This window comes from Bidens hawaiensis, unplaced genomic scaffold (assembly GCF_021521415.1).
Source record: "Bidens hawaiensis isolate Kalapana, Puna unplaced genomic scaffold, B.hawaiensis_p1.1 tig00025581_1, whole genome shotgun sequence".
Classification (NCBI taxonomy): Eukaryota; Viridiplantae; Streptophyta; class Magnoliopsida; order Asterales; family Asteraceae; genus Bidens; species Bidens hawaiensis.
Genome location: NW_027494089.1, coordinates 164,138 through 178,748, shown reverse-complemented (window position 1 = coordinate 178,748; position 14,611 = coordinate 164,138). Strand labels below are relative to the sequence as shown.

General features: G+C 45.7%; 1 protein-coding gene across 1 annotated transcript; it reads left to right on the top strand.

Moving 5' to 3' along the window:
* Window positions 1–12,763: 12,763 nt before the first annotated feature.
* Window positions 12,764–14,269, top strand: LOC143571787 (F-box protein At5g07610-like). Its single transcript, XM_077057121.1, has one exon. The coding sequence runs from the start codon at window positions 12,896–12,898 to the stop codon at window positions 14,009–14,011; it is 1,116 nt and encodes a 371-aa protein (XP_076913236.1). The 5' UTR covers window positions 12,764–12,895; the 3' UTR covers window positions 14,012–14,269.
* The last annotated feature ends 342 nt before the right edge of the window (window positions 14,270–14,611 follow it).

Here is a 14,611-nt window from a genome sequence, read left to right as displayed (position 1 = left end):
TGTGTCAGGATATTAACGGGCCTATTCACAAACTGTCATTAAACGGCTAGTTGTGAATTACAGCGGCCAAACCGTCACAACGGTTCTAGAACACTTGTAACCCTACAATCTTATTTATACCGGTATATTGTAATTGAATTCTTCACCAAGCTATTCGTTATTCTATTGATAGTGTAACCAATTTTCTGTCCAGTTTATATTACACATAATTTGCTTGTTTGTTACTTATCCCTACATTTCTCTGTTTTGATATCCGCTGCCATCAAGAGTAACTGGTTTTCATTGCTAATTCATTTCTTCGCCAAAGTGAAAACTGGTTGGTGACTTTCGTATGCTGGTTCCCTTTTAGATAGCCCAACGCATTGTGTTAGTGGTGCATTTATCTAATAATAATTAATACACATATAAGTGTGTATACAGGTCATCCTGCATTAATTTAAAATGTTGAGGAATTAGGTTTGGCTGAACTTTTATCTTATCTGTAATTAACTGTTACTCTTAGCTACTTGCGCTACAAAAGAATCTTGCTGCATTGAATTGTGAAGCCGCTTACTTTATCCGGAACATAACATATGAATATGTTGCAGCAAGCATATGTGAACTTACTAAGATCAGGTTAGGTGAAGTCTGGTACAAAATTGAGGATCAGACTTGAATAAGTTTTGTTGATTGAGAAATGGAATGTCATTTACTTGCAAATCTATCTTTTGGCTAATTAATTACAATCGCATATCTGGCGCGTGTTCGTTTGTGTTTATGCATGTATGTTCTGTTTGTTGTTAAACGGAGTGCCATTTACTTGGGATTTGTTATGTATTAGATTCCGTCAATCGCTGACCCCACACGTCACGGGAATCTTAACTGCCCTAAGTTTTGTCACTATCAAAAGCAGTTAATCAAAAGTTTGTTCTCTCTTTGGCAAAGGTGTTTACTGGAATGAAGCCCTTCAATGGGACCCCTCTTATCGCAATCATGTCTACTTTAAAACCAAGGCTGAATATAGCTGCAAATAATCCCCTTACTGGTGGAGCTGACATCTTTTGATTCGGTTTTATGGTGGCTAGTAGGGGTGAAGTATTTTGATTCGGTATATAGCCCCCATGAACTGACACTGAAGTTTTCGGTTATTTGTTTGTATAAATCGATCAGTTTTTAGTTAATCTGTTTTCAAAGGGTTCCGGTCCCGTTAACTGATGCTGTAGATTGCTATTGTGTTTGATGTTGGTTGTCTTTGTATAAGAGCTTCTCAAAGGTAATGGTGGTGATTGGCTAAGGAGATGTTGCCTTGTAGCAAGCAGCAACCGTAGCCATTGATATGGAGTAACCATGTAAGAAGCATTAGAAAAACACACATAAATAGGGAAAGAAACCATATATAGAGGTTTGCAAATAAATTTTTATTAATAATCATGTATACATGTGAATATGTTTATTGCTGGAAACATCAAATACTTTCTTTATGTTGTAAGAGTAATAGGTTAAACTTGTAGATATTAAATCAAAGCAGGTGATACATTTGTTTGCTCCGGTTATGGTCGGTTATTCTGTGCCTAACCGAGACCAAAACCGAATTGTTGGTTAATTAATTCAATCCATCAAAACAGAACCGTCTAATTCAGATAACGGTTATGTTTGGGTTTATTGTTGGTTCAACAGTTCTCATAATCAGAAGTTCAAGAGTTTTGACACTAAATCAAACAAACCTGCTCGGGCGAATAAACTATGTCCGCGCCATAAAATAAATCGTAGTTGGAGATCTCCACCTGCATACATCATTGGAGGTCCAGCGTGTATCGCGGCAAGAAAAACATATGGATCTATAGATGAAAAACAAGCTTACTTTTTAGAAAATTAGAAAATTAGAAAATAAGATTCATGCTTATTATTTTTAGTAGTTTTGTTTGTAGGTCCCAAAACGACCACCGAACGGTTTTGCTCTTGATAAACGTGTCGAGACGGGTGCGGTAAATCAAACGATCGAACAAAAATATAAAGAAAAATTTATAGTGAACGACTCTGTAATCGTTTAAAAGATTTATATAATAAACTAGAACCGACCCACCCAAGGTGAGCTCCCCTTGTGAAGAGGTAGGTCCCAGCAAAGCCCAGTTGGACCCGCAAGACTCACCTTGAAGAGGGACGTATGCGCAAGGACCAACTGCTTCTGCAGGACCCACCATGCTCAGAGAAGACCTTACGCGTAGTACGCCAGCTGTTCCCGCAGGGAAAGCCTCCCAATGGTGAAGTACCCTGCTTGTTCCCGCAGCTGCGGATACAAGCCATCAGGGAAGGCTACCCGCACTGATAGCAAGGCTACACGCACAAGGCACTAACTCGATACTTCAGTAATGTCACCTGAAGGAATGAGCAAGGCGGGAATACTCCCGCCCAAATGAGCCAGTCCGTATGCTTCTGGAAGATCTTTTGTACTATACCTGCCAAGGTATGGGCAGAATAGACGATCTGACCAAAACAGCCCATGAACCAATCACAGGGTGACAGCTCACCGACAACAGTACGAGGAGGAGCACCCTCTAGTACTGTTTGTCACTATTAGCCGCTGCCTACTCACCAACCCTCACTGTGGGACGTGCATAGCCTACAGTTGGTGGAACAGTGCATAGCCGGCAGTAAAGGAACACTATACAGCCGGCCTTGTCACTATCGGCCGCAGCCTATCCACCAACCAGCATGGCTTGTGCGTAGCCCACTGTTGGTAGAACAGGGATACTATTCAGCCGGCTGTACCTTCTTGGAAACCTACCTTCGGCTATAAATACTCCAACACCTTGGAATGGTAAGGACATCATCTGATATCTCATTATCTTATCTTCTCTAGCAATCTCTTAATATACACTTATATTCAGAGCAATCTAGTCTGATTCTCACGCCGGAGGGTCGTCACAAGGAGGAACCCCCCCTTCTCAGTGACGAGCTTACGGTGTCTGTTTTGCAGGTCACCTGAAGAACAACTTTCTTTGCTGGACCTCATCCTCGTGGGAAACATCTATTTAACCCCCAGATTGTCCGTAATCTGCCCGGGGTCGATTAGTGTTTCTTCATTGGCGCCATCCGTGCATAAAAGCTAGAACTAATTCTTAGCTTTTTCAAAATTTCTGAAGAAATGGTTAACGTTACTCCGGTCCCAAAGCCAGTAAGTGACCAAGAAACCCCGGAAACCACAACCCCAGCAACTGGGGGGAACACCGGCGGTTATACAAATTTTACGAACACTACCCCGGTTACCCAAGCCGGGACAAGTGCAGTAAACAATATTTCACTGGGGTTCACTGATGCCCAGTTGGAGAAACGGACGAGGGTCCCTCGCCAAACACTCGATCAAGTTAAGGCGTGGGCCGAAGCACGTCAGAAAGAGTTCCAAGCTGAGTTGGATGAACGCTTGCGTTCACTTCAACAGGCTGACGAATTCGGCAGTACTCGCCAACATCTCAACATGAACAGTGAGTGCGAGTACTCGGACGATGAGCGGGAAGAATCCGATACCGACGCAAACCCTCGCCATAAGGCAAAAGGGAAGCGTAAGGAAACGGACTTCCAACCGACAAGGAATTTTGGAGAAACCTTTAAACCAACGAACGCGGGGAGAAACCCACGTGACTTCTCCAAAACCTTTAGACCAACTGCTACAAATGCAGGAAAGTCCAAGTTTGCAAGGGACATTGCGGAAGCAATCGCCCCGAGAAGTGCCAAACAAATGTCCAACATCGGCACTTATGATGGTCTATCCGACCCAGACGATCACTTGAACAGATTCATTGCGGGGGCAACCGTCAGTAACTGGACGGAACCCACGTGGTGTTATATGTTCCAGATGACACTGGTTGGAGCGGCCAGGGCATGGTTCGATCGTTTACCGGTCCACCACATCTATGATTGGGCGGACTTTCAGAACAAGTTCAGCCAACATTTCAGCCAACAGAGGAAATATACTGAAGAACAGTGGACGATCCTCAACTGCGTTAGAGAGGAGGATGAATCTTTACTAGACTTCATCACTCGCTTCAACTCCAAAAAGCTGAGTCTGGGCAACATAAGTGAAGATCTTGTTCGCGCCGCTTTCATCCAGGGCGCCGAATACCCAGAGCTTATCCGCACGTTGACGGGTAAGGACGGCATGCCATCCACATGGGATGCCATCATGACGGCGGCCAAGCGCTTTGCCGAGACAGAGAAGCAACTGGGTAGGGATCTTCCCCAGAGTACACACCTCTACACGCAGAGGACCAGAGAAAACAATGTTCGGATCGCCCGGCAGAACAAAAAGAGGAAGCTAGGTATTTGGCAGTCAAGGGTGAACTTTGACACCTCATCCAGCTCTCGCCCTCTTGTTGGCGGAAGGGATAACACACACCCTTCAAGCCGAAAACACCGGTGGACGCCACTCACCAAAAGCGTCACGGAGATATTTGCCACCGAAAAACTACCATGACCAAAAGCTCCAATGATCCGGCAGTGACCTAATGCGGATCAAAGCAAATCCTGTGACTTCCACGGGACAAAGGGTCATAGTACAGAGGAGTGTACATCCTTGAAGGATATTGTCGAAACATTCGTCAAGGATGGAAGACTTACACACCTCGTGGCATCAATCAAGAAGGGAGGAAGGAATGATAACCGGTACAGAGGCAACGGACGAAAGCCCGTTGACATCAGCATCAACATGGTTCATGGCAACATCAGAGGAAGAAAAAGGCGAGCGACAGAACCATGCGCGTGGAAGGAAGCTGAGGTGCGCTTCCCGCGAGTGCCAGGAGGACCCAGCAAAGAAGGCCCTATCGTCATCAAAAGTGGATGACACCAATAATAAATTACCTTGCGGCAGGTACACTACCAGAGTCAAAAACACAGGCAAGAAAACTACGCTGTAAAGCACTGAATTATCAACTCATCGATGACATCCTTTACAGACGTAACTTTCTTGGCCCACTCTTAAGATGTGTGGACAACCAAGATGCTGGCTACCTCCTAAGGGAAGTACACGAAGGCATCTGTGGAGTACACGCAGGTCCACGCGCTGTTGTAGCTAAGCTAAACAACGCGGGATACTTTTGGCCGGGGATGCATATGGATGCGCTGGCATACATCAGAAAGTGCAGGCCTTGTCAGCTCTACGCACCCAACACGCATCGCCCGAAGAATGAACTTGTTCCAGTCACCTCTTCATGGCCATTTCAGAAGTGGGCCATCGATGTGACAGGCCCATTTCCTACAGCAGCAGGAAATGTTCAGTTCCTAGTGGTAGCCATCGACTACTTCACCAAGTGGATAGAAGCAAAACCCTTAGCCCAAACAACCGCAAAACATATCAAAAAATTTATTTGGGAGTTTATTATTTGTCGTTTTGGACTTCCACAAAATTTGGTGAGCGATAACGGCACCAACTTTGCTGACAAGAAGCTACAAAAGTGGCTGGAAGAACTTCAAATCACCCACACTTTTACCTCAGTGGCGCACCCGCAGGGTAATGGTGAGGTAGAAAGAGCAAATAAGAGCATCGTCGAAGGCATAAAGAAAAGACTCTTGGAACACAGATCTGGCTGGGTGGACGAGCTTCCGCACGTCCTTTGGGCAAACAGAACGCTGAAAAAGGCCAGTACGGGAGAAACCCCGTTCAGTCTCACTTATGGCACTGAAGCCATGGTCCCGGTCGAAATTGGTTTACCCTCACCAAGGGTCTTGATTCAGCCAGAAGACAATGATGCGGAAAGACGGTTAGACCTTATGCTAACCGAGGAACGCAGAGACTTAGCCGCAGTGCGTGAAGAGAACTACAAGCGACAAATGCAAAAGTACTACAACACGCGGGTAAAACTCTGCAACTTCAATGTAGGAGACTACATACTGCGTAACAACGAGGCTTCGAACCAACAACGCCCAGGAAAACTGGCCCCGGTCTGGGAAGGGCCATACATTATCAAAGAAGTTCTGGGAAAGGGCGCATACCGGCTCGAAAGGCTCGATGGCACTACCATCCCAAGAACATGGAATGAAGCTCAATTACGCAAATGTTATATGTAGATCAATTCCAAACTAGTAAAGAAAAGGCCTAGAGCCACTTCTAATGGAAATGATTCTCCTTTCACAATGTGTTGATAGCCTTACCTTTATACTTATGAACTTCCCACACTGATGTGCCGGTATTCAACGCATAAATATGGGAAGAAGTAAGTCGTTACGTGTGGAAGGCGGCAAAACCCGCATAAACACAAAACGGTAAAAATTTCAAAAGAAAAGGAAAACCTTCACGCAGGTCAGTCATAGGTAAACTTTGGTCATCCCACTAAATGAAAGTGCCGGTCCTAACCGCACAAATCATGATAGAGGAAATTGAACTAACCTATTGACAACCGCGCGTCGAACGGTTAACTTATTCAAAATGCTTAAAAAATTTCTAACAGAAGAATGAGGAAAACCTCCACGCAGGTCAGATGTAGGCAAAGTTTAGCCATCCTACTAAGTGCAAGTGACGGTCTTACCCGCACAATCACGAATGAGGAAGCAAAACTTCAACCTATTATCTACCACGTTCAAAGGTTAACTTATTCTAAACATTTAGAAAATTTCAAAGGAAAAGATGAGGAAAACTTCCACGCAGGTCAGATATAAGTAAAGTTAAGCCATCCTAAGTGTAAGTGACGGTCATACCCGCACAATCATGAAAGAGGAAGCATAAACTTATAATCTGCCACGTTAAGAAGTTAACTTATCTAAGTACTAAAGAAATGGCTAAGTTAAATCAAAACATGCGTAAAATAAACAAGGCAAGGAATTAGCACATAATCTTTATTCCATCAAAATTCAAATATTACAAAGATTGCTGGGTGCATACCCGCATACAAAAGAAGCTATACAAAAATAAAAATCTACTCTAATGGTGGAAAGGGATCTTCAGGATCAAGCTTCAGGACCACTTCCACTTGGACCCGCACCATCAGTAGAGCGTGGCGGTTCAAGGAAAGCTTTAAGGATATGTAGCCCATCATCAGCAGCAGCAACTTCGTTCACCTTCTCCACCACCGGATGCGGGAAGGCGGCATACTGGTTCACTGCTTGGTCATAAACAGCTTCAGTATCCACATCATACAAAGGGAAGTTGGAAGGCGAGATGCCTTTCTCAACGAACCCTAGACCAAGCAGGAAGCCGGCCTTTTCCCCATCCTCATGAGAAGCGTTGAGGGCTGCGCTCATGGCATCGTCGTATGATGTGTCCGTGAAGACTCGATGCACAACCTACAAGAAAAAATACAAGTGTCAAAACCTTTTCTATGTGCAAAGAAAAGTGTAAAGATATGAAATTACGCATACCTGAGACAACGCTTCTCGAAGAAGCTATTCCTTGGTAACCAGAGCTTCTTGGAGGGCAGCTTGAGCTTGGTTACGGGCGCGTTCGGCTTCACTTTTGTTGAGGTTGGCAAGCAACACTTCTTTAGCCGCAGCCTCTTCAACGCCCTTTAGCTTCCGCTCAGTGTGGTCAAGCACCCCCCTCTGGTCCAAGATCTCTTGGAGCTTCTTGGCGTCTTCCATCGCCAAGGCATCATGAGCCTGTTGGAGCGCCTCTAGTTTGGCTTTAAGTTCCTCATTCTCGAGGCGTAGAGGCTCAGCAACAGCTTCAGCCTTGGTGGCCCTTTCAGTTGCGTTCCGAGCAGTTTCCTTAGCCAGCAGAAGCTGTTCGTTAACAGCTTGGGCAGCCTTGGAACGGGCCTGAACTTCAACTTCAAGGGCCTTGAAGGCCTTCTCCTTCTCCGCAGCAACGGCGGAGAGCCTCCTATTCTCCTCCCGGACAGCCCGCGCCTGAGCTACTTCTTGGATACGAGCTGCTTTTAACTTGTCGTTTTCACGACAAAGCAGCTCGACGCGCGGCTGCATCCGGGCCAGGAGAACCCGAAGCTCATTGGTTAGCCTACCCTCCTGGTAGCTAGCCATGGCTTCCCCCAACGCACCACCGGGAGCTGCGTGACGAGCCCACTCCACGCACTCCACGGGCGTGCGAAGGGTTGTTCCTCGGCGGATGTTCCATCGTGGAACATACACTTCATTGGAATCCGACACTGCAAAAAACAAAAAGCAGTTAGGAAAAGATGATATATAAAAAAAAAAAAAGAGGCCAAAAGAACCCTACGCACCTGTAGGGTCGACAACAGGCCGATAGCCGCCAAACCCATCACCTGAACCCAAGGGAAATCCATCCAAGAGGTCAGGCAGATGGGAAGGAGGCAGATGTTGGCGAGAAGCCCCAAGCATACCTGAAGGATCGGCCGTAGCTGCCGACGTCGGAGGAGGCATGGAGGCCGCCGCGGTAGAAACCAACGGAGGTGAACTCACCGGAGGTGAACTCACAACCGTGGTCGCCGCCGCGGAAGTACCCGCAGGAATAGTCACCGCCGGCTCAGTAACAGATTCGGTAAATATGGCACTGACAGCCGGCGGAGATGTCATCGCAGTTGGAACAGTTGGCTCAACTGGGTGAGCAACTGAACCAACAACTGAAGCAGGCGCAGCCGCCTGGGTCATCGCACCAAACCTACCGTCATGGGTCCGGAGGTGCTCCTCCCCGCTCCACCCTGGAATGCGGTAGCATCCACGCCTGCACAAAGAAGATATAAGTATAATGGCGGAAAGATATGAACTTAAAAAGTAAAGTTTGTACTTACGGGTTTTCTTGAGCCTAAAAGTGCGAACAGGGGGGGATGAACCCGATGGAGCCGGCCTCTTCACGCCGCTCACCGTCGTTGTCCTGGGCTGCTCGGAGGCGACGGTCGTCTCAGCCTCCGGAGCAGTGGTCTTATCACCACCAGGGTTCCCCGCCACCTCCTCGCTCTCGGTCTCTGAATCTGACCGAGGCACCGGATCGGCAGTGGAGGCAACCTTCGCTTTCCCCTTCCCGCCGGCAGCCTTCTTCTTCCGCACCAACGGAGGACCATCTGCGGATTCCTCATCAGAACACAAGATTAGAGGAATTCCAGCAGAGGTTTCAGCATTGAGGGGTCGAGGGTTGAATAACTCCTTACCTGGCCGCCTGGCGCTCAGGATCTCGTGGCCTGGCGGGTAGACCTCCACGAACCGATCCGCCGTCTGTTCAAGGATGGGCAACTCGTTCTCATCTATAGCACGAGTACCCATCCGAGCAGGACTATCAGCCTCCCGCGGATGCAGGAGCGACTGCAAGTCGTTCCCCTCTGAAACAAAAGAAAAACAGTTAGAAGACAAACCTATATAAACAAAGAAGACAGAGCATACCGTAAGGGACAGAGTTCAAACCGTATTCGAGGACGATGGGAACCTGTGACGCCTCCTTCCAAACCCGGCTCATCCCAAGCATCACCATCCCAGACTCTGCAAAGCGGTATACCGGAGTCTGGACCCGGGAGATCTTGGCGAACCACTCCGCCTCCTGGTAGTTGAGGGCGTGAAGGGCGGGGAGTGCTCTCCCATTCTTAAAGGTCATCGCAAGGGGGATGACGCGAGCGGAGATATAAAAAAACTCACGCTTCCACGACCGAAGACTGCGCTCGGTAGCGCAGATCTTCAACCCCTTGATCCGATTGACCAAGGTGTATCACCCCTGGATGCACCTCCAAGAATAGAAGGTCATCAACCGGTCAGCATGGGGCTCCACGCCCAGAATGAGGCACACCCACTCAAAGTGGCGGATCTTGGCGATCGCCATCGGGTGTACCTCCGTCAGATGCACGCCGTGCCTCTCCAAGACACGGATACAAACTTCGTCAATGGGAACCTGAGATTCCCATAAACGAAGAATGCAGCGTACACCCCTATCTTGCCCAGGGGGGCATCGTACACCGTCTGGTGTGGCTCCGGAAACTCAGGCTCGAACGACTCGAGCATGAACTTCCGGACGACGTACCGATACAGGTCGGCCGGAAGAGCACACTGGCACTCGCCAGCTGTACTCTTATCGTCCTTATCAGAAGTGGACGAAGGATTCTCGACGAACACGTCAGACTCCTCGGCAAAAGAAGACATGTTTGGATGTACAGAAAAACGATTTCAGAAGAATGCTCGACGGAATAGTGAGTATTCGCCGGAAATCGTTTAGAAGATGAAGAGAAGTGAAAGTGTGGATTGCAAAGGACCCTCCCCCCCTTTATATACTCATCGCAATTAATGCGATGAATTTAATGCGAAAGAGAGAGAAATCACAGGTGCAATGAAACTATGACACGTGGCAATGAGCAAGCTGGCAACAGCTGTTGAAAGGACGCGTGCCATTAATTTCGCGGCCACGCGCCCGAAAATTCGCGCCCACGCGCCTGAAAAAGCGCCTGGAATGACCATATACTGTCACGTCGCCATAACTTCCTGCACGTCCTGACACTGTCAGAAGAAACCGTCGGACGACGTTTCAACAGTTTGGACTGTTCTTATCCTTTCACCAACTCTTCGAATTTCAAAAATTTCAAAAAGATTCAGAAGTAAGCGGGAAAATACCCCTTACCTTGGCAACCAAGTAACTATAAGACAGGTGCGAGTACAGTGTTAAGGCAAAACCCTTCACATACTTAGCACCCGCAGGGAATTGACGCCAGGAATACCTTGGAAGTAAAGTAACCGTAAGACGAGTGCGGGTACAGTGTCAAGGCAAAACCCTTCACATACTTAGCGCTCCGCAGGGAATTCAAACCAAGAAGGATCTTCTGGGCCATGCTTGCGGAAACGGGAATCACATCCCCGCATAGCGGGAACGTCGAGAACTATATTGTTTGAAACTCCAAGATGGAATTGGTGGTTTTAACATAATTGATCACTATGTTCAAAACTACCAAAACCTCATGGAGAATCCACACAAGTGGGACTCAACGCTCCTGACTTGCGAGGAGGTTACAGACCTACCCGCTTCATACCCAAAGATCAAGCAGAAAAGTCGGGAATTTCTGCGTGACATTAGGAAAACCGCGGGAAGAATCCCCACGGAAAACCTTAAAACTAAAAACCCTTTTCAAAACCCCTTGCTAAAGTCCAAAAGTTCACCTCACTTATTAATAATTCATGAGAAGAACATTGGACTGGGGGGACTTGAAGAGGTAGGTCCCAGCAGAGCCCAGTTGGACCCGCAAGACTCACCTTGAAGAGGGACGTCTGCGCAAGGACCAACTGCTTCCGCAGGACCCACCATGCTCAGAGAAGACCTTACGCGCAGTACGCCAGCTGTTCCCGCAGGGAAAGCCTCCCAATGGTGAAGTACCCTGCTTGTTCCCGCAGCTGCGGATACAAGCCATCAGGGAAGGCTACCCGCACTGATAGCAAGGCTACACGCACAAGGCACTAACTCGACACTTCAGTAATGTCACCTGAAGGAATGAGCAAGGTGGGAATACTCCCGCCCAAATGAGCCAGTCCGTATGCTTCTGGAAGATCTTTTGTACTATACCTGCCAAGGTATGGGCAGAATAGACGATCTGACCAAAACAGCCCATGAACCAATCACAGGGTGACAGCTCACCGACAACAGTACGAGGAGGAGCACCCTCTAGTACTGTTTGTCACTATTAGCCGCTGCCTACTCACCAACCCTCACTGTGGGACGTGCGTAGCCTACAGTTGGTGGAACAGTGCATAGCCGGCAGTAAAGGAACAATATACAGCCGGCCTTGTCACTATCGGCCGCAGCCTATCCACCAACCAGCATGGCTTGTGCGTAGCCCACTGTTGGTAGAACAGGGATACTATTCAGCCGGCTGTACCTTCTTGGAAACCTACCTTCGGCTATAAATACTCCAACACCTTGGAATGGTAAGGACATCATCTAATATCTCATTATCTTATCTTCTCTAGCAATCTCTTAATATACACTTATATTCAGAGCAATCTAGTCTGATTCTCACGCCGGAGGGTGGTCACAAGGAGGAACCCCCCCTTCTCAGTGACGAGCTTACGGTGTCTGTTTTGCAGGTCACCTGAAGAACAACTTTCTTTGCTGGACCTCATCCTCGTGGGAAACATCTATTTAACCCCCAGATTGTCCGTAATCTGCCCGGGGTCGATTAGTGTTTCTTCACCTTGGGTGGTGATTTACATCATACAAACACACACCATAAATGAAAACAAGTTTTCTATTTATAGCTAAACACAAATAAACTAGAAGATCTCCCGTTGAAGCTAAACGCGCGTTCCCGAAGCTCTCGTTTCGTGTCAGGTTTCCTTGTCGGCATAACTTATTAACTTGACCATAAAATATGTAACGGGTTTCGTAATTTGATATCGCAAGTCACTAAATTGGCCTTACATTGTTGAGATACAAATACTGTATATTTATAAAACTATGAGCATAGAGACCTCGTGGCAAAAAACCGAAACGAATGCCACTTGATAGCAGCCTTTTATCTTTTTTTACAGCTTCGTAGACGGACGAAAGAAGGTAAGTTACAGAATAGGGTAGTCAAGGCTCGCGATGTAGACAACGAGCAGGAAGAAGTGCTGGGCAATGCGATATACAAAAGTACATTGTAAAGCATTGGAAAATAACTATATATATAAAATCCAGTACTATACACCTTCACAAATTATTAATACTATTTCATTATCATACGATAGAATTTATAATAAAGCATAAATGAAGAACGAACTTTTCAGTAGATCACCAAATGAAATTATTTAATCTTTGAATCTCCGAAATCTTTGAATACTAACCAGCATTAGTCCTAATCTAAAACTAAAGATAACTAAATTGGACACCTTTTGTAAAAAAAAAAAAAAAAAAAAGGGTACTTTTGAGGTCTGTCGTCTTGGGCCCGGCCCAGCCTACTTTCTCCTCTTTAATTAAATGCCACGAATCCATCCACAATAAATATATATATATATATATGAAAACCCCAAAGGCAAAATCAAGAAAACCCTTAAACCCTAACGCTTCTTCATGGATGATCAATTGACTCAGCCTGGAACTTTGATTGGTTCCAACGAAGACCTTTTAACCGAAAATTTTCTTCGGCTCCCTGCTGTCTCCATTGTTCGTTTCAAATTTGTATCTAAACACTGGCGATTGCTTTTGAGTGACAGACGTTTCATCAACCGGTATGATAAGGTTTCAAAATCTCCTGGTCTTTTTGCTCGCAATGTATATGTTCCGTTTGATGTTGAAAACCCAAGACCTCCTCCTTTTAGTAATCTTTATTCCTACTTTAAAAGTCATGGTACTGTTAGAATTGTGCAATCTTGTAACGGGTTACTCCTTTGCTCTACCGATAGAGGGCCTAAAGGTCATAAAGGTGCTCTTAGTTATTATGTATTTAATCCTACCACCAAGCAATTGGCCATCATCCCATCAATCTCTGGAGGTTATAAAGTTCTTAAAACCATCTGTTTTATGGCTCTCGCATTTCATCAAACAGATTGTGCTCTCTATAAAGTTGTCTGCATTCGTTCTTTAGAGCCTCATGGAAATATGTTTCAGATTCAAATCTACTCATCATCTACTAAGAAATGGAAGATTTCTGTCGAATCCTTCTATGCCCGTGAACCCTTATTTCGCCACGGAGTTTACTGGAATGGAGCTGTTCACTGGGCTCCCTTATATCGCAATCACTTGTACTTTAAATTAGATGATGAACAACTGCAGACGTTGCCCTTGCCACAAGGGTCGATTTCTTCTGAATTAGTGACAATGTATTTTGGGGGATCTAGAGGACATCTACATTTATTAGTATACAAGATCCATGAAGAAAATGCTTTACACCTGAATGTGCTTGAGATGTTGAGAGATCACTCGGGGTGGTTTATCAACTATCAAGTAGAGCTTGATGAACTTTTGGGTGCATTCCCGGGGATGATGTATCCGTCAGGCGGTTATAATTTCTCGGTCATTGATGTGGTTAGAGGCGAAAAAGAAGAAGATACATTTATGGGGCTGAAAATTGGGGAAAAGATTATAACGTACAACATTCATGACAAGAGTTTTAAACAAATATTTAGTCTTCCTAGCTCGCGTGTAAGAAGTTTCCATCGATACACCGAAACCCTAACTTCGTTCTAAAAGAAAATTCTGTTTGTTATATTTTTCATTATTAAGATGTTTGAATGTGTTTTAAAATACTAATTTAATTAGTAAATTATGCAATTTCCGTGTCCTCTATTAGTAATATGCTTATATAAACATTAGCCAAACACTATAAAATTTAAACAACCTAAATATAATTAGTTTAGCTTTAATTGATTGAAATGACAATTGTTGCCCATCACCAAACATGATACCATTAGTGTGTGGGATGGAGAAAGAGATCCGAATCGGTAGAGAGAGCGAGAATGGGCTCTGGTATGGCAAATGAGAGAGTGGGATTCGGTAGGATGATGTTGAATTAGAGAAGTAGCTGGATGGTGGTGACAATTCCAGGGAAAGTGATAATACCATTCTCATCACAATAGTTTTGAGCAGATGTGCCTTTATGCAAAGACTTGTGTTTTGGATGGTATGAAGCTAAGCTCTTTGTCATATCACAACCTTGTCTTCTTTCTTGCTATTTTCGTTATATTTAAAAAATCCTTTTAAATTTCTTTGTTATTTTCGAAAGACTTCTACTCTTGTGGCAGCACAACGACTGTCAAGTGGCAGCCGACAGTATTATTTATTTGGGGG